This window comes from Nomia melanderi, chromosome 1 (assembly GCF_051020985.1).
Source record: "Nomia melanderi isolate GNS246 chromosome 1, iyNomMela1, whole genome shotgun sequence".
Lineage (NCBI taxonomy): Eukaryota > Metazoa > Arthropoda > Insecta > Hymenoptera > Halictidae > Nomia > Nomia melanderi.
Genome location: NC_134999.1, coordinates 18,413,317 through 18,435,999, shown reverse-complemented (window position 1 = coordinate 18,435,999; position 22,683 = coordinate 18,413,317). Strand labels below are relative to the sequence as shown.

Below are 22,683 nucleotides of genomic sequence, written 5' to 3'. Positions count from 1 at the left end.
ACAAGTACGAGTTGAATATTGTTTTTCTATTCATTGCTATGCTTCTGAGAAAACGTAGAAGTAGAATGAGTGTAGAATACTTCTCGTTTTCTAATGAATTATGAACAGTAAAATATCATTGTTGTTTGGGAAGGAAACCATAGGACAAGGAGTTAAAATCTTTAGCACGAGTCTGACTCGTTGTAAGGCAAGGGGTTAACTCGCCACGTTACCTATTATAAATAACTGAAATACAAGGAACAATTCGTTAATTCAGACACTCACGCTCGAGATATTACGTACCGCCGGTGTTGCACACTTACACGCGTTAATTCTAATTCCGTTCTCCGCGAGGTACGATCCGATTCCGCCGTAAGCTTCTTTCGAGCTTATGGTCCTGTAAATTTGGCACAATGCGTTCGGAAATCGCTTCGCTCCTATGGGATCGGTCTTATCGCTGGATTGTATCCTTCTTTATTGCCTTTCCTTCGCTCGCTCTCGATCGAGGTATTTCTGACAGGATTATTTATATTTCGTTATTATTATTGTTCTTCATTGCGCGGGCAGGATACTTATAGTGCGCGGCCGGGATATAATCAAAAGCTGTTTTTAACTTAACCTTTTATAGGAGTATCCTTGTATTAATACGGTCTTAAGGCTTATTATGTCCGTAGCACACACAGAAAAGACTTCGCATTATTTATAGTTCCCCCGTACAACCGGCGGTTGCCTCCAACACATCCACATTTCGACGGAAACGGGACGGACACGTCCGCCTCGGAAAAAAATCTAATTGATTAACTTGTTTCGCTCGTAGTGTTACAGTTCAACTTCTGACATTTCACACGCATGCAAATGTCAGATGAAAATCGGAAATTTCTCACGTGTGACAGTCGCGCCGCAAAAATCGCGCCGCCGTGGACATACTGATCTTAATATACTTTCACTGAATCTTTAAACAGTGTTTACACGAACGGTCTCGCCGGCCATTGTGCGCCGCGCGCAAATCTCTACCTGTCACGATCCGATAAGGACAAACGAAAAAGAACGGTTCACAATCGAACTTGACCGATCGCCGTCCCTTTCGTTATTGGAAGCAGGAGGGCAGGGCTTAACGATGATGAAGCATAGAGACGCGACACGCGGCGGCCGCGAGATTTCCGCAATTCGGCCGCGGACTGCAAGAAATGTCGCAACCCGCGCTCCCGGCGTCGCATATTTACGAGCGCCGCGCGCGTTCCGCGTAATGGAGGATCGTTGCTTCCCCGAAACGCAGTAAATTTCATCACGGTTGCATCGAATTCCTAATTAGCGGCGCGACCGAACTTCCGCGAAACCGATCGGCTGTGCGCGGGCGCGAGGGCGCGCGCGCGCTGATTATTATCGTTGCGAAACCGGCGCGCGCGCGACCCAACCTCCGCGTGGTTTTAGGCGGCCCCGCGGCTTTATGCAACCGGCTGTTTTTCCGCGAGCGTCCACAGACACGCCGTCGTCGGCTCTAATCCGGACGCATAAAGAAATATTGCCCGCGTTCCGCTTCAACGGGCTGAAACAGCGCCGCGGCGGTTCTTTCGCGCGAGCTTCGCCCCGCTCGGCACGGCGAAACGTACCCGAAATACATATTTTCTTCTCGTTAGCGGCGCCGACGCGGATCCGGTGCTCTTTCGAATTCCGCTTCGTTATTAGAAACGAGTATTTTCGTGAATTCCGCTTCGCAGTGGTCCGGAAACCGCGAAGATTGATTAATCAATTAGCGCAAGATGTTCGTTCGGTGTTGAATTTGAATATTATTCTTGTTCGAACGTTTTATTTTTAGAGATTCTGGACTGCGAGAGTAAAATATGAGTAGAAAATGGTGGCTCGGGAAGAGCATGAACTTGTCTTAATATATCGTCCCACGATTGCAATTGTAATTAACCGTTCGACGTCTGAGATGTTTATCTCGCGTCTTTAGAACGATTCCGAACACTAACCGAACCGGTTAAATGACTGTATTTAAAATTCCGCCATTTTTTTGGGGTCACTTAACATTATATTAATTCCCCTATCGCTAATCAGTTTTCCAATTTTTGTGTTATTAATGAAGTGTTTAGGATGGCGTAAATAATTTTAAAGACGCAAAAAGTGTATAGTTTAATAGCTCCGAACGACGCAGAAACCTATAATCATTATTATTATTTACTTAGAAGTGGCAGTCTAAAAATGAACTCACGAAATCATTAGTGCCCACGGAAACCATAGAAATCACGTATTAAAAACGTGTTTGACTGGTGGCGGTAATAGTGGCGGCAGGAAAATGCACATTTTCCGAAGACATAATAGTAACGGTAATAACATAGCATCAGCCGAGTAAATATTGATCAAGGAACTGTGACACGCGTCTGCGACCACGATTTTCAATATGGCGGCCATCTTCTCGTATGCGAAGTCCAGCGCACTCGGAACGTGGCCGGCGCGGCTCTCTTCTAGCGCACTTATACGCCGGTGTCGCTGAATAAATAATCGAAATCAGTCGGGAGTGTTCGCCGAACAGACTGCGAAAATAGAAATTTCATATAAATACGAGCAGTCGAATTATTCTACGGTTCGGACGCGGAGCGTCGTCCCGACCATCGGGCACCATCGATCCTCCGGTTTTTCCATCGATCGGATCCTTCCGCGTGAATAAACCAAGCGATTTGTTCATAATTTTTTCAATCGGAGATCGGACATCCTTAACCGATGCCCGAGCAAATGCTGCTCAGCCGAATGGCAAATGGGGGGAGTGTAATTAAACAGTATCGACGCTTGCTCCAGAGCTCTATATTTCTCACGGATCCATACGCGACCCGTTCGCGCGTCGATTGATTGTTTAATTGCTCGCCGGAAAAATTTATTTGCCCGTTCCGACGGCGAGGCTAATGCACGCGCTCGCTAATAAACGCTCGCTACAATTTTAGTCGCGAGAGCTATTTTATGGAGGACCTTGAAACGCCAGCGAATCAATGTACTCGAATATTAAAACGTACACGCAGGGAAATGAAAAAAAATTGAATGTGTATCGCTTGCGGCGTGGTTTCAACCCCTTGCTACATCGTTCCGTTTCCAGTCGTTCTCATCGGAACGATTTCACTTCTGGCCGTTTTCTAGAATTCTCGGCTAACTGTTCGTTGTGCATTTACGTTTTCGCAATAATTAACATGTATCCACTTTATTACACAAGTGATGAATAAAACTACAAAGGAAGAAACAATATTTTGCAGATTGATGAGAAACTGTTGTTAACCCTTTGCACTCGGGCGGTGACTCCCAGTCACCACTTGATTCGACGCAGTAAAATTATAAAACATGATATTTAATGTTGAACTTTGTATAATGCCTCGATACGTGAAATATTGGAATAAAATAGCTTCGCTCCTTAATATACTTCTAATTTCCCTTTAGCTTCAAAGAATATCGTCTTTGTCTCGTCGAAAATGTTATATATTTCTAGTGAGAAACTTCCGAGTGCAAAGGGTTAACAACAGTTTCTCATTAATATTCAGGTTTCTTAGATTCGACAGTATTTAGAAGCCTAAGGCGATATTAGTCGACAAGGGATGAACTCCTGGGAAACAATTCCCGTGCAATGGGAATCGAAGTTTTGCAGTATCTCACGGGGTGACTTATCGCCGCGCCGCGGTACATTAATTTTCGCGGCCGCGCTTTGACGAATAATGCAAAATACACTAGCCGGCGGTGGGACGCGACGGTTCCACATCGTGACGGATGACATCTCATTTAGCGTCGCGTGTTCAGCGCCGAGCCCGAAGTCGTTCCATTTCCCCATATTTTTGTCTCCGCTGGAATAATCGTATTTCGTAAGGGGTGGCGTGACCGGTTCGCCCATTCAGAAACTGCCCGAATTACAAGTCCTCGATCGAATAATATCCTTCCTCTGCTCCGGAATTCTTTATTTTTTATTCGCTTCCAAAACATTCGGAATTTTGCTGTCAACCCTTCAAAGCCAAAGCTTCTAATCTTCTATGAAAAATCATATCTTTATAGGGGTGGACTCGTGGTCACATTTCTGTATTCGAATCATGTAATATTAACACTAGAACTACCGAACATTTAACACGATCGATATGCAATCCCTATAAAAATTAGAACAATAGATTATTTTCGATTTCTTCGGACATCCATTATAGTATTCAAGTGAAACTATTTTCAAAACCATTTCGAATATTCAATGCTTTTAACCCTTAGCACTCCAGATGATTTTGTAATCTATCAGCAACTGCGACTAATTTTCATGGTATCTCTAGTGAAAATGAAAAATGATATAACATTCCTTCGACCTTTTATTTTCCTTCTCAGCACAAAATTTGGATGTGTGGAAAATCGAATAATTTTAGGGTAGTTTCTTGGATTCGTTAAAATATTTGATATTATAGCTGGTGCAGTATTGGAGCCTGCAGAATTCAAAGGGTTAAGATATCAATAATTGTGAAACAGAAAAATCGAGAACAGTTATTTTGACTGGTACGTAGCTCTAGTGTTAACTCTTTGCACTGGAAAGTTCTTTCCTAGAAATATGCAGCACTTTTCAGTAAGATATAAACGACATTCTTCGAAACTGACAAATGGGAAAACAAATTAAGAAACGAAGCTATTTTATTTCAATATTTTACATATCGATATTATACAGAGCATAATGTTAAATAAGACGATAGTTCTGCTATATCGAGTCTAGTGATGACTGAGAGTCATCTCTCTTGCTGTCAATCTTCAGAACATAACCAACAATGTTTATTTTAACATTCTAAGCAAGAGGGTTAATATATTTCGAACACATTTTCCATATTTTCTAGAGTAACCGCTCGCCTAGTACGCGGAAGGGGGAGAAGGCGAAAAGTCATCGGAAAAATCGAGCGTTTATGACAATTTCGCGTGTTTTCCGCGTGCAATTTTCTCTCGCGGCGGCAGAAAAACACACGCGTTGTAATATCGAGAAAAGCAGCCGGGGAAATTTTTAATAACGCCGAAGTCGCGCCGCGAAACTTCTAATTTGAAAACAAGCTCGGCCCAGCGGATACTGTTCGCAATGGCGACTGAATATCACCGGGCCGGCCGCGGCATTCATCGCGAAAATCTATATTGCACAGACCTGCAATTTTTCTGCCTTTGCAGTGCGCCGCGCGTCTCCCTTCGTCGCGTTACTTTGAACCGGCACGGAATCACATAAATTCCCGATAATAGAGCGCCGACGAAATATTCTCCGCCCCCGGCCCGCGAATCAATCCGCCGGCATACCTAATAATTAGATTCGCCCGTGAATATTTTGTTATTTGCCGAAAGACTGGCCAGAGAAAGAACCGCGGCGCACGATCGTGGATTTCGCGTGAACGATACCCGTGCCAACGAACCAATTTTCAAACTAACAGTCCGATCGCGTTTGCTGTTGCGTTCGTTTTTAGGACTGGGCGCGAAAGTGGCTTGTAATTACCAATTTTTGTATTAGAATTCTAGATAATGTGGTCGAATCAAGTGGTCGAAACAAGGAAATAGAAATTTGTATAATAGTATCTGTTATAACGTGTAATATATGATATCTATTATAACAATGGCATTTCATTTTTTGAATCATCGAATCGAATTGTATCGGAAAACGTTTCGACAACGTTGCAGTAATGTCGTAACTTGTTCCTTATCAAAGACTAAAAAGAAGCTAGAGGAATTTAGAATCTCAGATTAGAAACGTGGTGATTAATAAATTGGTATAATATTCTCTCAGCCCATTTGGTTAAACAATTATCCACTCGTACTTCGTCTTAATCAGACTTCCATCTCCCTTCTAGAAACAAAGTTGCAGTAACTTATTCCTTATCAAAGACTAAAAAGAGGCTAGAGAAATTTAGAATCTTAGATTAGAAACATGGTGATTAATAAATTGGAATAATATTCTCTCAGCCCATTTGGTTAAACAATTATCCACTCATACTTCGTCTTAATCAGACTTTCATCTTCCTTCTGGAAACAAAGTTTCTCCCTGATTCTCATCTTCCGCCCTTAATCTCGATAAAACTCAGGCCAGTGTTATTAACGATGCGCAACCCCTTTGAAAAAAACAAGCGTGTAATCGATGCAGCAGTTCCGTGGCATCGCGGGGAATCCCGAAATCTCGGATGTATCGCGATCAAGGAAGAAAAGTCCTGGTTTAGTCCCCTAATCGCGGATTCAATTGCATGTCCCCGCTGGAAACAGGGAACCGGGGGGGCTGGGGAACAGGGACAAACATTATCCCGCTTGTTCTTTCCCAACATATCCTTCGAACGACGCTGTTTTTCCTTCTCTCGAGATCGTCAGGTACACGTAAGTAAAGGGCGGGCCCCGGTGTTTACGTAAAACTTTTCTTAGTATGCCGCCGAACCGGGGGGAGGGGGGAGAAATGGAAACGCGAACAACGCGGAAGAATCGTGGGAGGAGTTGAAAGAAGAACCGGAGGACGAAGGGGGCGGAATCCGGGATGGCTCGGGAATTTTTCCCTTTGCAAGTTGTCCCGAAAATTACTTCGTAACGTCGTTCGAGGACACGGCGCCGAACATTTTGCGAACCATCCCGATCTCGCGGAAACGAGCCTTGCAGTTCGTACGTTTATCAATTGTTCCGTTTTTTTTCAAGTATCATAACTCCATTTTTAATACATCGAGATATTTCAGGGTTTCCGTTTGAATTAGAAACATTGGCAATCGTTAATCAATTCTGGTGACGTTCTTAAAGTCGTATACTTAATGATTTGAATTTTATTATGTAATAATGAATAAGATTATTAAAGAAAATAGACAATTTCTCAGCTAAATAGACATATTCCACTCTGGAAGAAAATATTCTCGCGATTATTTTGCAGTCAAACTTTCGCTTAATTCCTGAGGATTCATCACTGATCGATTGCAAAGACAAAAAGAGGATATCTATATCTCACTAACCAGCAATAACTGATTTCTCTCGAAAAATCTTACGCCATTTCCTAAAAGAAGCAGCGACACAATTAATCTCGAGACGAAGACGACTGATATTCGCAAAACCCAGCCTCCCGCAGAAAATCAGAAGCGCGTTTTGTTCGTCGCGCCGTTCCCCATTATACATTATTTCTGTAAATACCTCCCTCCCTTCGTCTCGTTTCGTTTCGAACAAACGAACGAACGAATGAACGAACGAACGAACGAACGAACGAACGAGCGGACGAACGGACGAGCGCAGCCAGGGAAAATTGATCGAATTACCCGTGAAGTATCTCCGTGTATCGCGAGCGAGCGCGCGCTCGCGCGTCGAAAAAAATTACAAATTATTTAGAACGGTCGGTGCGATCGTACGAGTCGCGAGCGAAGAAACGGGAAACGCGAGCGCAGCGTCCGTCGACGAGAGGCGAGAGCGTAGAAGCCGTGGAAGGAGATGCGTACGCGATGAACAGAGAGCGGCGGCGAGGCTCGAGGGAAGGTTGAGAACCTCTATGGGAGCTTGGGTAATAAAATGAGGGCCCCTGCTCTCCCCCGGGGGTGGGGCCCCCTCGATAACCCATATTGTACCCCCCATCCCCTGGCTCTACCTCCCTGGCTCGCCCCTCTCGCCGCCGCCCCTGGCCGTATATACTCCGATCGGCCGGAAGAGTTTTGTCCCGGGCCGTCCGGCCAGAGAGAAATCTGTCCGCGTCTATCCGCGGCCGACCGGCTCCACTGAAATTTCTCAAAAATGGTGGCGTTGCGCCCCGGAATTTTCCCGAATTTTCGATATACGCCGCGGCCGGATCGGCCCGCCGCTTCCGGTCGCAAACGATTTTCGTAAGAAAATCGAGAGGTGGAGCGCGCCGACAATACTTTCCCGCCGGCGTATATACACGATCATATACCACCCCTAGTCTCCCCACACCCCCCCTAACAACAGTAGGGTGGTACAGTCCTGGTGAAAAGCCGACGGCAACCCCGGACTGGTACAGGCTGCACAAAGACCGACGCCCCGGCAGAGCAGGCGAAAAATGGAAGGGAAAAAATGCAGCCAGAATGGGAGAGACCGACCGTAGGAGGGACAGAGACGGAGGAAGGAGACCGAGCGGCCGGGAAAGGAGAGAGAGGAGGAAGAGGACGGGAGACAGAGAGGAAGAAATTATTGGCGGTGAATCGTTTCTGGGACGAGGACCCCGGGAACGATTCGGAGATAATACAAAGTGCGCGGACTTTTTCCTTTTTCTTTCTTCTTGCCTCTTCTCCTTCTTCTTCTCCTTCTTCTCCTTCTTCTTCGTCGTCGTTGTTTTCCTTTTTCTATTTATTCCTCCTCCTGGTTTGCGCGTTGTATTTATATTGTTAAATGTTCGCTCTGTGCCTTTCCCTCTTTCCCCCACTCTCTTTCTCAATATTTCTCTCTTTCCCTCTCTCTCTCTCTCTCTCACTCTCTCTGTGTATTTTATTTTGTTTTTCTTTCGTTTTTGTGTTCACCGGAAGATCGATGTTCTGGGCGGAGACACGCGAGAGAGGAAGAGGGACGGAGAAAAATTAAGGGGAAAAAGAGCGGGGAAAAGCGGCGTCGGTGGAATCGATGACGGTGGAAATATTTGGCCGCGTCTCGCGGAGTCGCCGGGTTCCGAATAGACCGTTTTTTGGGTACCTGCTAACAGGCTGGAATTATGCCGGATTCTTTCTCCTTTTCTCCGGGACGGAATCGAACCGGAATCGGGGAGACGCTCGAGGAGACTCCGATGATTCTCTCCTTCTCCCTCGCCTCTCCGTCTCGCTCTCTTCCAGGATATCTTCCTTTTTTTTTCCTTCTTCCCTGCCTTCCTTTTTTTTCACCCTCTTCCCGCCACCCGTTTTCGTGTTCGGTCCTGCCTGTAGTGTCTCTCTCAGGTCTGGAAGTGTTCGATTCTCGGAAAAACTTGGATGATTTATGGATAGACCCGATGCAAATATCCCGGCTGGAGCGAGTGGTATCGTTATTTTCGGTTCGCCGGTACAATCTTCCAGGAAGATTGTTCGACGCGACGCGACGAGACGCGTCCCTCTCGAAATATATATTAACGGTCGCGTTTTCATCCCTTCGCGCACACGTTTCCGGTCTCCTTTTCCGAAACGGCGATACTTCACCCGGTTTCGCAATATCGCCAGATTCCGGTCTTCCGTCGGCCGTCGCGGGTGCGGCTTTCGACCGGCGGTGTTTTTATTCCCGTAGAATTTTCGGCTCGGCCCCGGGTTAGGCGACGAAGCGTCTATCCGCTCCGTTTCCCTCCGTCGACGCCCGGTTATTACGATGCAACGGCGGCCCGGATTTTCACGTTCCTCTCTCTCTCTCTCTCTCTTTCCTTCTTTTTTCCTTCCCCTTTCCTTTTTTCATCCCTCTTCACCGCCGTTCCGCGGCCGACCGACCCCCGAAACTGGTACTTCGGCGCTGGACAAATTGAATTTAACTCCGGGGCTAATATGCCGGCCGAAAGAGCGCGTATTTCGCCGCTTTGTCCGCCGCGCATCGCGGAAATCAGCGATGATTTGTGTGTCTACCCGGCGCCGGCGACGGATCTCCCTCGGCTCTTTTTTTCTGCCTCGGCGACACGGGGATCGAGATTGAATTTCTTGCGCGTTGTCGCGCGTCTCCGCGCGGCCATCGGACGCCATGGATTTTTTTCTTGCCGATTTCACGAAATTAGCGACTTCTGGTACTTGGTTCCGGTACTTTGGAAGCTTTATTCTTCAATGGACTCCTACGAACTGATTAGAAGCGAATGTAGATTGTTTCTTCGTAGAAACCAAGAATCTCGTTGGCGATTTTAATCTCTTAGATTTGAATATTGAGGTTGATTAATCTTTTGACACCTGGTTTGAATATTCGGCGTAAATATTCAACTTCTGCAGTTGTCTTCGTGAAGAATACATTAGTCTTACAATGTAATTTGAATTAGATTTATTATCTCTATTCGAACTGTATTCATCGTTTCTTTGAGTGTGCATGTTACTGATGCATAATGACAGTTCGACTCGCACCTAACAAAATTTCTCGCGATTAGGAACCGATCACCAATTTCACAGCAACTGTTCGTCCAATGGAATCTAAATATCACAGACAACCCGTAAAAAGACGAATTTCCAAAGCAAATGGGATTCGGCATTCCTCCCGTCGACAAAAAGCGGAAAAATCAACGGGGGACGATTTTACACGGCGAGCTAATAGGGCGTGCGCATTAATAGTGCACATAATGGCGCGTTCTATCGACGTTCCGGTACGATAATAAAATCCAGCGGAGTCCGCAGCGCACGGTTTCTTTTCACACAGCCCCCGGTGCACGATCTCTGCGCACACGAGTTCGCATTACGTATCGATCTAGCGTTCTATGCAGCGGCGTGTCTTAGGAGGCACGTCGCTTTGTATGAAACTTCCGAAAGTTACGTTACAAAATTCCGCTTCGTTCCGCCGTGAATCGACGGCGGCGTCGACGGTGGGGGGGGGGGGGGGATGAAAATGACAAGGTCCTCGCATAAAATATCGAGAACTCCGAAAAATCCAATTGAACAAGTTCGAACGAGTCCCCGACAACGTGCACATCCACAATTAACCCTTCACGGATGACGTCGGCGTTACGTATTGCCTTTATTCCATTCCCGATACCTTTACCTCTCCTAATTATTCGATAATTATACACTTCAACCGGTTTTCCCCGTTTTAGACTATTCCACTGTAATTACTTCCGAACCTTCGATTCATCTCTAATTCAGACCCAACCGAAATCTATTTTCAAATATTTATATCAAACAGATTGCCAACCGATAAACATCGAAACAACCGCTGCACGTTTAATTAACCATTATTCGATCATCATTTATACTATTTACAATTCGAAACAATCATGAACAAGAAGAAATTCTGTTAACACTAGGTTTACGGAACGCGTCAGTTTGACGCAGATTGAATTTTATAAACATTATTTGGTAAATGTTTCAATCGGTTTTCGTTCATCCAATTACACGAATGTGAATCCTGATTGTCTATTTCTACGTCTACAATTTCCAAAATCTAAATGAACGAATATCAACTTCCCCAGGAACAATAGACTAAACTGTACAATAAATGCCCGTAAACCTAGTGTTAACCCCTCGCCCTACAACGAGTGAGACTCGTAAAGATTTTCAACATGATTCAACAAATATATATATTACTCAGTATATTCGAATTCAAAGTAAATATTATTCCTCTGTAATTAACTATTATATTTAAAAGGAAATATAGGCATAACACATGCTTAAAATTTTTCTCTTTTCCAGTAAATTATTAATGACAAAGTAACCGTATCGATCAGAGTTGAGAAAGAAATCATAGGCCAAGGGGTTAATAATCCGGAGCAAGAAGAATTCGGTCGAACCGAAAGGAATCAGGGATTGTGCGCCGTCTCGGAAGGGTTAATTACTATTTGCCTAGGTGTGTTAGCCCAAGCTGCGATATGCAGCGGTCCCCGATGCTACAGTCGCAATCGATAACGCACCCTTAGGTTCCCGGAGCATTAGCGACCCCTCGTCCCCGGCGTTGCACACTTTTCCACGCCGCGAGGAACGAGAGCGGTCGCGTGTTCCCGAGAGCCAGAGCCGGGACACACGCCGCCGCGAGGACATTCGTTTTCTTGCCCGATCCCCGGGCCTGGTTTCCCTCCGATCGGGCGCGACCTTTCTCTCGCCGGCGATTCCGGAGCCGCGCCGCGGTGCCGCGTGCTTGCCAGAAATATCAATTTGCGCGAGAGTGGCAACAGTTTGCTTGATTTGGCACGGCGCGCGCGGCTTCACGCTCCGAAATAAATCTCCGCTGGCTGGCTACCGGCTGCCTGGAATTCGATTGTCCGGACGAGTTTGACGCCGGTTAGGCGACGATCGTGCCCCCTTGTTCTTCGCTTAACGCTTCGCACGGTCTCCCGAGCGGGGAAAAACCACCCCCTCCCGGCTCCCGAGATATCGAGCGGAAGGAGATTCCATGATTTCTTGCAGTTACCTTTGACCGTTCGGTTCTCTTCCTTACCGCTGCTCCCGCGCATTCTCTGTAGTTGATTCGAGGATATTTATATCGTGGATTGACTGTAATTATTTTCTTTCGATCGCTGCCCGATAAATGGACGGGCAGGTTATGTGGAATCGAGGCGATTCAGCTGGGGTATATAAAGGATCGTGGTTACATTTGGTCTTTAGCGGCGCGCTGATAAAAAGAAGCTTTACGTATCGGACAGTATCTATTTCTCGAGAATTTTTTGATTCGCGGTAATTTAGCAGATTTCGAGGTATATATTCGTTCGGAAGGTTGCAGTAGATTCGGTTGTTCGTTAGTTGCCGAGAGTGTTCAAATATTTGTAACATTTGTTTGATATCAATGCGCACTCTGGGGGAAAACGTGAACTTTTTGGGACAACACGGTGTATTTGTTTATTTGCGATAGATGCGGCTGTTTATGGTACACGCGGCAGCCTGATATTGCACGTTTGACGACAGTCGTCCGCAAAGGGTTAATATTTCGATATTTCACGAGTCTCCGTTCCTTGGAGCCGGTTAGAGAGCTCTTTTGGATTTTTAAAAAATTGTGACGACGAAGAGTCCTCGGGAATGGAGGTCCTTTGATGGCGGGCGCACGCTTTGAACTTCGAAATAGTGGGTACATGTCATTAAAAAATCCTTCGAAAATCTGCTTTGCTCTTCCGCGGGGCTTTCCGCTTCAATGGAAAGTAAATTACACGGTGATTTCTAGTCGGAGCGTCGGAGTATATCGGCAAACTGGACCCGAATTGCTCACGCGTAATTATTCATTCTTATCCTCATTGAAGCGTAGATTCAATTTGAACCGTCTACGTCCGCGTCGCGGAAAAAGCCGACTCCCAGTTCTTCTCTCCGTCGACGCGACGACGGCCCCCCCGATATCGTTTTACTCGTCGAATGTATTTTATTATTTCGCTCGTTTGTTTTATTTCTTGATAATATTCGATGCATAATGACGTTCCGCGCGGACAATATCCTGGACAGCAGATGACTCAATATCGCGTCAAATCAATTTCGTCACGGATGACGCACCGCTGCGTCAAATGAATATCGATATAAATCATAAAACGAACATTTTACTGATACCCCGCGATAGGTGGCTAATAAACTACAAATTATTCCGAATATTTTCAACGCTGGAACAACCGAGCGGCTTCGATAACGATTTATCGTTACGTTCGGATAAGATTACTTTCTGCCCGCCCGTTAATCGCGTATTAGTGGCTCAACGACGAGCCAGAATCCCGCGGCACAAAGCGCGTACACGGCGAAGGCTTCAACTTAGGTTTAATAAATTCGAGTATCCTTCGGCTCGCGTCAATTCAAGGAGAACACTGCCTCATGCTCATGAATATTGAACATTTACAGTAAACATCTGCCCGTTGTGGAATTATTAATAAAGAAGCGACTCTTCCTATCTTGGCCATGCAAATGTATCTTGAAACAAGGCTAAATTATTAATAATAACACCATGGCGAATCGATTTGCTTGTACATTCACAAAAAGAAACCAGTCTTACCAACTCGTCGCTCAAGACGTTCGGAGCATAATCATAAGATGTAACCTATATTACAGCAACTTACTCCTTCATCTTCTTATCTCTGAAATCCTAATCAAGTACGACAACGTATGACCCCGGAGAAATGAACTTCCGGGTCCCAGTGAACCGTCGTAACTCCGTCGATCGATACATTAACGCGTGAAAACGACTGGCGCACCGGTGAAAAAGGAAAAACGGGAAGTGCAATCGAATCCTCGAGGGTGCAGATGACTTCCTAAATTATTAATAACACCATGGCGAATCGATTTGCTTATACATTCACAAAAGACCAGTCTTACCAGCTCGTCGCTCAAGACGTTCGGAGCATGATCAGAAGATATAACCTATATTACAGTAACTTACTCCTTCACCTTCGTACCTCTGAAATCCTAATCAAGTACTGCAACACACGACCCCGGAAAAATGAACTTCCGGGTCCCAGTGAACCGTCGTAACTCCGTCGATCGATACATTAACGCGTGAAAACGACTGGCGCATCGGTGGAAAAGGAAAAACGAGAAGTGTAATCGAATCCTCGAGGGTGCAGATGACTTCCGGTCCCCAGGACGACCGCGTGTCTGCGGCCGGGCGACGCGCGGAAGCTTTCGGAAGCTCCAGAATGAAAAGGAAGAGAATGGGAGTGGTGAGTGCGGGGTGTGTGGAGGGGTCGCGAGCAAAGGACGAGGCGAAGACAGAGGAGGCCTATACTAGCCGCTGAATAACGCATGACTGTCTGGCTTGAAATTATAGCATTTCACCCCCTCTCACTCGCAGGAACCATCCCTCTGGCTCTCTGGCCGCGCTTTCATTCAATTATGCATCCAGCCTCAGCCGCGCCGCCGCGTCCACCCGCTGCCCACCCCCTCCGCGACTCTTATTATTATTTTCCCGCGCGTGTCTTCGTCTAGGCGTCTTTTTATTCATCCGGATAGAAGTCCCTCGCAATTCCTCCTTCGTCATTCTTAAGATTGAATTATATTTAATCGAATAATACTGCGTTTACGCTCGACGAATCGCCTGCTGTCGATGCTGGCTATGTTACCAATGGAATTAACTCGTTACACTTGAGAAATCGGGCTCATTCGATGCAGGGAAGATCGTAGATCTTGATATTCAATATTAACCCTTTGTGAGTTTGACTTTGGAAGACTCTTTATAGGAAGCGAATTCTTTGGAGTCTTAAATAGAGACATAGGGATTTTATTAATCTCCGGTGATTCGAGTTAAATTACTCGTTGTCATTTAGATTTTAAGCACTGAAGCTCGAGGTCGCGTTAGGCGAGGAGTTTAACTCTTCGTGGACGAATCCCGACATTTGAGATGAAAGTTTCGTATTTGGAAGACTCGGAGGAATGATTTAGTTACTCGAACGACGAGAAATCATCGCGTAGTTTCCTTCTTTTATATTAATTAAACATTTCATGTATTCAGCTTTATCTGCTGAAGGTTTTGTATGTTTCGAAGAATCTTCGCAAAGGGTTGATTTCCTGTAACCTATTAGCAGATAGAGTATAGAAACAAAATACTCGTGTTTCTTAATTTGTTTATGTTTCTTCGCGCTCCTCGTGAGAAATGTTGTCAACGTCTCGTCGAAACACGATGAATCTTTCTCGTTAGAGAAGTTTCGGAGAAGGGTTAGAAAGACGTGTTCGTTTACAGAGAGGATCGCTCGGCGTCGCTCACAGATACAAGCGGGTCGATCGTTAATCTCGACGCCCGCGATCCTTTCTTTGCCGGCGTAATCAGGTGTAGTCGATCGTGGAGGCCTCCCGATGCTTCCGTGCGAACCGGCCGATTATTACCCTGCCTCCCGCGGAAACGCGGACCTTGAACCGCGCCGCCCGACCGCGCTCGTTCGATGGACTCGGCTTCCGGAAAACTGGGACCGCGAGTCTCGCGCGGGGGATAACTTTCAAGTTGATTGAAATCATTTTGAAACTTTTGGTTAACGCTGGAACTACCCCCCGACGAAGATGGAATTGATTAGGTTTTCATTCTTTTTCCGCGGGAACTACGGAAGCGGTTTTATCGAGATTCCGATTGACCTTTCAGTTCGCGCGTTAAATAAACAGCTGTCTCTCTTCCATAATTATACAAAAGGTACAGTCGTAGAAGAGAAATTGTTTTCTACTGTAGAATGTGGAACGAAATGAATTTTAATGGTAGAAGTACTGAACAATTAGAGCGATTTTTCTATAAGGTCTCAGACAAATGAAAGTGTATTCTTCGAGATTTGAAGCTGGTACTGATGTGTTCATAGAAATAGATCTGGTTTACGATTTTCTACAAGAGCTTCATAGTTTTAACCCTTTGCACTCGAGAGGCACTCAGTCGCCATTTGATTGAACGCAGCAAAATGATAAAATGGAAAATTCAATATAAAACGTTGAATAAACTATTAACACATGAAACATAGAAATAAGACAACTCTGCCTCATAATTTATTCAAGATGTTTCTCTATGTACGTTGTTAATATTGTTAATATTTCGTCAGAAAGTAATGAATGTCTGTAATGAAAAGTATTGTCGACTGCGGAGAGCGAAGATAATTGATAATTGTGAAATAAGAACCTCTAGATGGGTGATTTCGATTGGTACGGTAGTTTCAGTGTTAAGATGTCACTGAAACAGAATGGGAATTGTGATGTTTACGATTCGTGTTCATAAGGGAATTACATTTTTAAGGTATTAACCAGTTGAATCACTTTTGAGTCGTAATGTAAATGACGCAAATTACGAGGGGAAACTTACGTGGCGATAATGTACATTTTCACACAGCCAACTGGAGTCGCATCGAGACCATTTAATGGCCTGCAACATAGTTGCGCGATGTTCACCGCGAGTCCGTTCCTTTATATTGAATAAATTTCCCAGCATTTTTCTGCTCGTTAATGACCCCGGGCCCCATCAAGCCCGGCAAACCGGCTTGCTCCTTATGTAGCGGGAACCATTACATAATTCGCGGCTCGTTACTATTTCCCAGTTTTGTAATGTAAATCCGACTGGTGTTCGAATGCGTGCTCAATGTGTTAAACCCACTGGCGAGATCACTTCTTTTTGCCCGAGATCGACAATGATCGCTAAAAGATCTCTTTTTCTTCAATTCTTAGATACTTGGATACTTGGATACTTAGATACTTAGATGTTACTTAGATACAAATTCAAAGAACGATCAAATACTCGAAACATTTCTAAGACGTGAACTTTGTAGATTAGCCTCGAAACTGAACGCTCGAATTCCGCGTGAAAAATAGTACACTTCATCAACCCACGTTAACCAGACTCAGACAGCACAATATTTTACCTAAATTTCAAAATGAATCTTCTCCACGAGTCCATAGAATCAAATCTCCAATCTACGAGACAAGAATACCAGAACCACGAAAAATCGTTCCCTAGTTTCTTTCAAACCCGTGAAACGCCACGATAATCTTGAGCGTTTTCCCTTATACCAAGAAACTCAGGTAAAATGATCAATCATCTACCATTACAATGCTTGCATTACACTATTATCAACTTACTTGCATTATTAAACATTTCCATTCGACATCGGTTATCTCGCGTGTTACGATTGTTCTCTAGTCACTTCGAAGTGTCGGTCACCGATGACTGACAGGCGTTTGAAACGTTAAAAAAATTCAACCGTACAGACTTCTACGAATCGTAATTCAGCAATCGACGAGGTAAACGTTATTCAGAATTCACACGGTAGTTTCTAAACAAATTGAAGCGCGCTCGAAGCTAAGAACATCCCCACGCGAATTAAGAAACGTTCGCCACAGGCGCCATTGCTTCTTCCAGCCGAATTATAAAACGCGAAGTCTATTCGCTTCTTCCCTTCCCGACACCGCGGAAAAACTATCCGCGGAAGCTTATCGGTTCCAGTGCGTTCGCCGATTGTCCGTCGAGCTTTTACGACGCGACGGGCCACGTTACGACGTAAAAATTTCAAGCGACCCGTATCGACGCTATAAATATTCATGCCGCTACCTACACCGGCCACGATATACGTACGTGCACGTACACGCTTCTACGCGTATGCACGTGAAACAGCAATATATAGATATATGCGGAATAATACAAATATGGCTGAGCGACACAGTTGCGACGATGCGAACGCGTTACGCTCGAGCGGGCCGAGCGTTCGCAATATCGGTCACTATTAGAGACAATTGCGCCGCTGCTTTATTCGGAATCAGTGGCCGGCTCTCTCTCTCTCTCTCTCTTTTTCTCTCTCTCTCTCTCTCTCTCTCTCTCTCTCTCTCTCTCTCTCTCTCTTGATCCCTCTGTGTCTCTGTCCCTCCTGCGCCGGTGTAATTACATCCTACGTGTAACTCGCGTGCCGGTTTCAATTTCTTCGGCAACCGGCGCGAGCGACAGAAAGGGTTGCGTGAGGAAGGGGAAAGAGGGGCAAAGAGAAGAAGAAGAAGAAGAAGAAGAAGAAGAAGAAGAAGAGAAAAAAATGAAACATTTTAGCGACAATGGATCGTAAACGTTTCGCGTCCTCGCGATCCTGGACGGGAAGTCGCGCGCAGGTATCGTTGCAAGCGAACACCGCGCTCTCGCGTTACAGACAACTGTTTACAGATCGTAAGAACGCGATGATGCCTCTGGCGCGACACTTGACTCATAACCTCGAACTATCGAGCCTGCGACAGTGAACGTGCGCTACGCCGCGAGTTTCCCGATGTACGGCCGCCTCCACGTTTGTTTAGGGAAATGGGGAAATGTCTCGAATCTTGTATTCGAGAGTTTTCCAGCGATCGGTTCAGCTGTTTAGAGCGACGTTCTAGTGTTTGGAGGTTTAGAGATTCTTGATGCAACAGAACTACAGGTTGTTTTGTAATCTGTCAGCAACTGCAACTAATTTTTATAATATTCCCAGCGAAAATTACGAATGCTATAACATTTCTTCAATTTTTTATTTTCCTTCTTAGCACAAAATTTGGATGTGCGGAAAATAGAATAATTTTGGTTTTTTTAAGATTCATTAAAATATTTCACATTATAACTGGTGCAGTATTGGAGCCTACAGAGTTCAAAGGGTTAATGATTCATACGCGATCCCTGTGAAAATTGTAACAGATTATCAGTTCCCTCGGATGTTCCGGTGAAACTTTATTTCTGAAATCATTCCGAATATTCAGTGCGTCTAAGATATCAGTCATTGCGAAACGAGATAACCAGACACTTCGACTAACACGGTAGATTGTTAACAACGATCTCTACACAGAATATTCCCTGCGCTCGATCATAGGGATCGAATCCGACGATACCACAGCTACACCAGCAACAAAGTACAACGCTCCGTTTCGAAGTAAAGACATAATTTCACTGGGTGCGGAGAAAATTGCTACCCAATCGACCGGTATCTTCAGCTCTGCCAGCGCAGCCTTTAATCCGATTCGTACCTACAGTAGCACCCTCGGAGCTCGCAAAGGAACGAGCCAGTTCCCAGACACAATGACCTGTTAAATATATCGATCGCGCTAATTATCGTTCACCTTTCACCCGGCTGGTATCGCTCACGCGCCTAACCTGTCACCTGCGTGTTCTCTGTTCCAGGAAAGCGACAACCTCTGGTGGGACGCATTCGCGAACGAGTTCTTCGAGGACGACGCGACCCTAACCCTCACGTTCTGCCTGGAGGACGGTCCCAAGAGATACAGTAAGCATCCCGAATAACCGGAATCCTTTTTTCAGCGGCCGGGATTCGGTGCGGTCGGATATTTACGAGCTGGCGCGCGCGCGGAGGCTCATGGAAACGGGCATTCGAAATAATTACGTGCCACCGCGGAGCAATTTTGCAGCCGGCGGATTTTAATGCGTTCCCTTCTCCGTTCGCGCCGCTGAATGCACGGTAACAACGTGATTACATGTCACATCGCGTCGTCGACGTCGTCGTCGCCGTCGTCGTCGTCGACGGCGGCGGCGGCGGCGGCCCGGCCGAACGACAGCGACGCGCGATGCACATTTCCGATGCAATAAGATGCGCAGCGGGCTCGGAACGCGCGAGCGCGCTACGTCGTCCTTGAATGTAGAATTTTCCGATCCTGGAAACCGGCGTCGTTATCATTATACCCGCGCGCCAACGCATTGCTCGCTCTTTTCTCCACCTCCCGCTCGATTTTCCTGCTCCGTTTTTTTCCACGCCGCCTCTCTTTCTTCCCGTTTATCCATCCACCGTGTCATTATCGACGTTTTCTCTCTCGTCCGCTTCCGGTGCGCGCCGACACCGAGACACCGCTGCGCTGCGCCGTCGGTGCATCGCGTCGGCTTTAATGAATCCGCCGATTATTGTCCGGTAATCGTCCGCGGGAAGTACTTTGACGAGACAATTTGGGGACTTTTCTTTCGAGTTCCTTTTTCCACGGCGAGGCCTGCTGAATCGGGGATGCTTGCGGTTGTAAAGGTGGTTTTCCATCGATCTCTGCGATCGGTTGGATTGGAACGACGGCTTTTGTATATAATTGCGTTCTTAGGGTGAAAGCTTTTTATTATAGGCAGTGTAGCGTTGTACTGATGTAACTTTGAGTATAATAGGTATTTCATTTCGTTGACAATTGCTTTCAACCGAGTATCGCAACGTTGTTCCAATCTGAACGACTGCCGATTTATGAAAATTTTGCGTAGATCGTGGACAGAAAATTCGGGGTAGAGTCGAAATTGAAATGTTTACGATGCGGGGGAGGCTGTTCGCTGATTTAATTGTAACTTTTTTGTGATTTACAGCGATAGGCAGGACGTTAATACCTAGGTACTTCCGCTCGATATTCGAGGGCGGAGTGACGGAACTTTACTACAATTTGAAGCACCCGAAGGAGTCATTTCACAATACCAGCATAACCCTCGACTGTGATCACTGCGTTATGGTCACGCATCACGGGAAACCGATGTTCACGAAGGTAAGGGCCGAACACTCACGGGGCCTCGCGTTATTGAAACTCTGATAAACTGTCGAGTGGGCCCTCCTCGCCCCCCGCGGCTGCTGCCGCTGCTGCTGCTGCAAGACCACTCGAGCCCCGTCGCTCCTTCGAATCACCGATCATTACTATCCGCTCGAATTTAATAACCGTAGGGCCGCGGAATTACGCCTCGAAACGTTTCAACCCCCTTTCGGTTGAACCTGAATACACTCGCGGTTCGCGGGTGATCCAACGAAACCCGGAGAGCATACTTTCCTTCGAATGATGTTCACCTTAATGAAGTGAATCGCGTCAATTCGAACTTAATCGCGGCGAAGTACAATGCGCGAAATTCATATTCGAAGGGAGCGTGTCGAATACTTAGCTCTAGTCTAAAATCCAAGCAACTTTCCTTGATCATCGAACTAAACAGTTCGCAGCGAAATATTTTTCAATTTTTAATGACACGTTCCTCAAGCTTCCCATCGAAAGTCGATTAATATCCGAAGCTCTAATGAACGCAGATAAGAAAATTTTCATTCATAATCCTCTTAGAAAGAACTTCGAATATATTCATGTTCAACCGAAAGAGAAGGTCGCTAACTAGATTTTCATATAACAATGATTTCTACCTCTTTGCGGACGAACATCTAGATGAAATGTTCATATTCGGAAGACTAAGTCGCACAAATGATTGAATTACTTAAAGCAAGAGACCAGCCCTAAGTTTCTCTTTTTTCTGTTGATTAACCCCTTGCCGTACAATGACGAGTGAGACTCGTGAGATTCCTAAACTAATTTAACAAGAATCAGTGTAGTTCATTACCCACGGATCAAAGCAAAGAACTATTTTGCTATTACCAATGTATTATCTTCAAAGGAAATTTCCACCTGAAGAATGGAAAATTTTCTATTTCTTACAAATTGTCGATAGTAAAATATTACACGAGCTTAGTAACGAGAGTAAATAGTACGCCAAGGGGTTAAGCAATTGATAGATAATCTCGCTATTGAAGGTACATTTCGAAGAATCTTCATCCGCAAAGGGCTACAATCCACATTGCTACCCATAGTGCTTTCTCCCAGGTGATAGTGGAATAGGTTAAAGTGGACGTAACGTTACGCCGATGCGTTAATTACTATCTCGACGTGTTTCCGGTATAGTTTACCAGCCAGATTGAATGTTCTTCCTCTCGCAGGTATGCACGGAGGGTAGATTAATATTGGAATTCACCTTCGACGACCTTATGAGGATAAAGTCGTGGCACATGTCGGTGAGGTCGCACAAGGAGCTGGTGCCTAGAACCGTGGTCGGAATGCAACAAGACCCGACGATGCTCGAGCAGCTCAGCAAGAACATCACCAGGCAGGGTATCACTAATTCCACCCTGAATTACCTTAGGGTGAGTACCCAGGCGTCACTTTTGCCGAATTTACGGCCGGCCGTGTTGCTGTAATTTCATCTGTTCGTGACTTTTGCCGATAGACCGGCTCCCGGATTTCAGCCGCGTTCCGCTGCAAATCCCTGTATAACACAATAAATTCGAAACTCGAATAGAGTTTAATCAAGCTTTCAACGAGCCATAAGTTTCTGTTTAATTCCCGCCCCTGTAAATCGCTAAATGTTTGCTCCCATAGACACCCGTAATATGCGCCACTCTCGTATCCGGTTTTAACGGATTTTTGGCGACGCCCGTTTATAAACGCCGGCGCGCCCAGATTTTCGTTTGAGTCGGTTTATTGAAAATTGATTAACATACGTGTTTGCGGAGCGCACGCTGCGGGACGCGTTGATTTTTCTCGGATTGGGGGAAATGCTTCCGATCGTAACGAGCGAGAGACGGACGAGAAAAGTACGACGGAGCTATTAATCTTCCGCGGTTCGCGACTGAACGATATTCAATGGGAAAGACATCGTTTCCTGATCTTCGAACCTTTTATTCTCGAGAATTTTGTCTCTTAAATTTATAGACTCGCGATTAAAACACAGAACTGTCGACGGATGAACGATGATTCTATTTACAAGGATGTTTCTTCGATAAAACGGTTGGCTAGTAACTTTTCCCGGACGAATGTCGATATTTTGTCGAGGTCAAACTTTCATGATTCTAATTCTAGCTTGCAAATGATTGATTTAACTAGTCAAACAGCAGGAAATCAGTACACAGTTCGTTTATCTGATTATTTAAACATTCGATACGTAATTTAGTAGAATCCTCTGGTTTTGTATACTTCAAAAAATCTTCTTCGA

The 22,683-nt window shown here is 45.5% G+C and overlaps 1 protein-coding gene across 4 annotated transcripts in view; it reads left to right on the top strand.

Annotated features, from left to right (window-relative positions):
- The window catches only part of Chi (LIM domain-binding protein 2 Chi), a 90,925-nt gene that overhangs the window by 63,644 nt on the left and 4,598 nt on the right, over positions 1-22,683 (top strand). For all 4 annotated transcript variants that reach the window (XM_031983208.2, XM_031983207.2, XM_076367994.1 and 1 more), the window contains exons 3-5: positions 19,093-19,195; positions 20,260-20,432; positions 21,632-21,835. In XM_031983208.2, the coding sequence (XP_031839068.2) occupies positions 19,093-19,195; positions 20,260-20,432; positions 21,632-21,835 (480 nt within the window). The remainder of the gene's footprint in view (positions 1-19,092; positions 19,196-20,259; positions 20,433-21,631; positions 21,836-22,683) is intronic.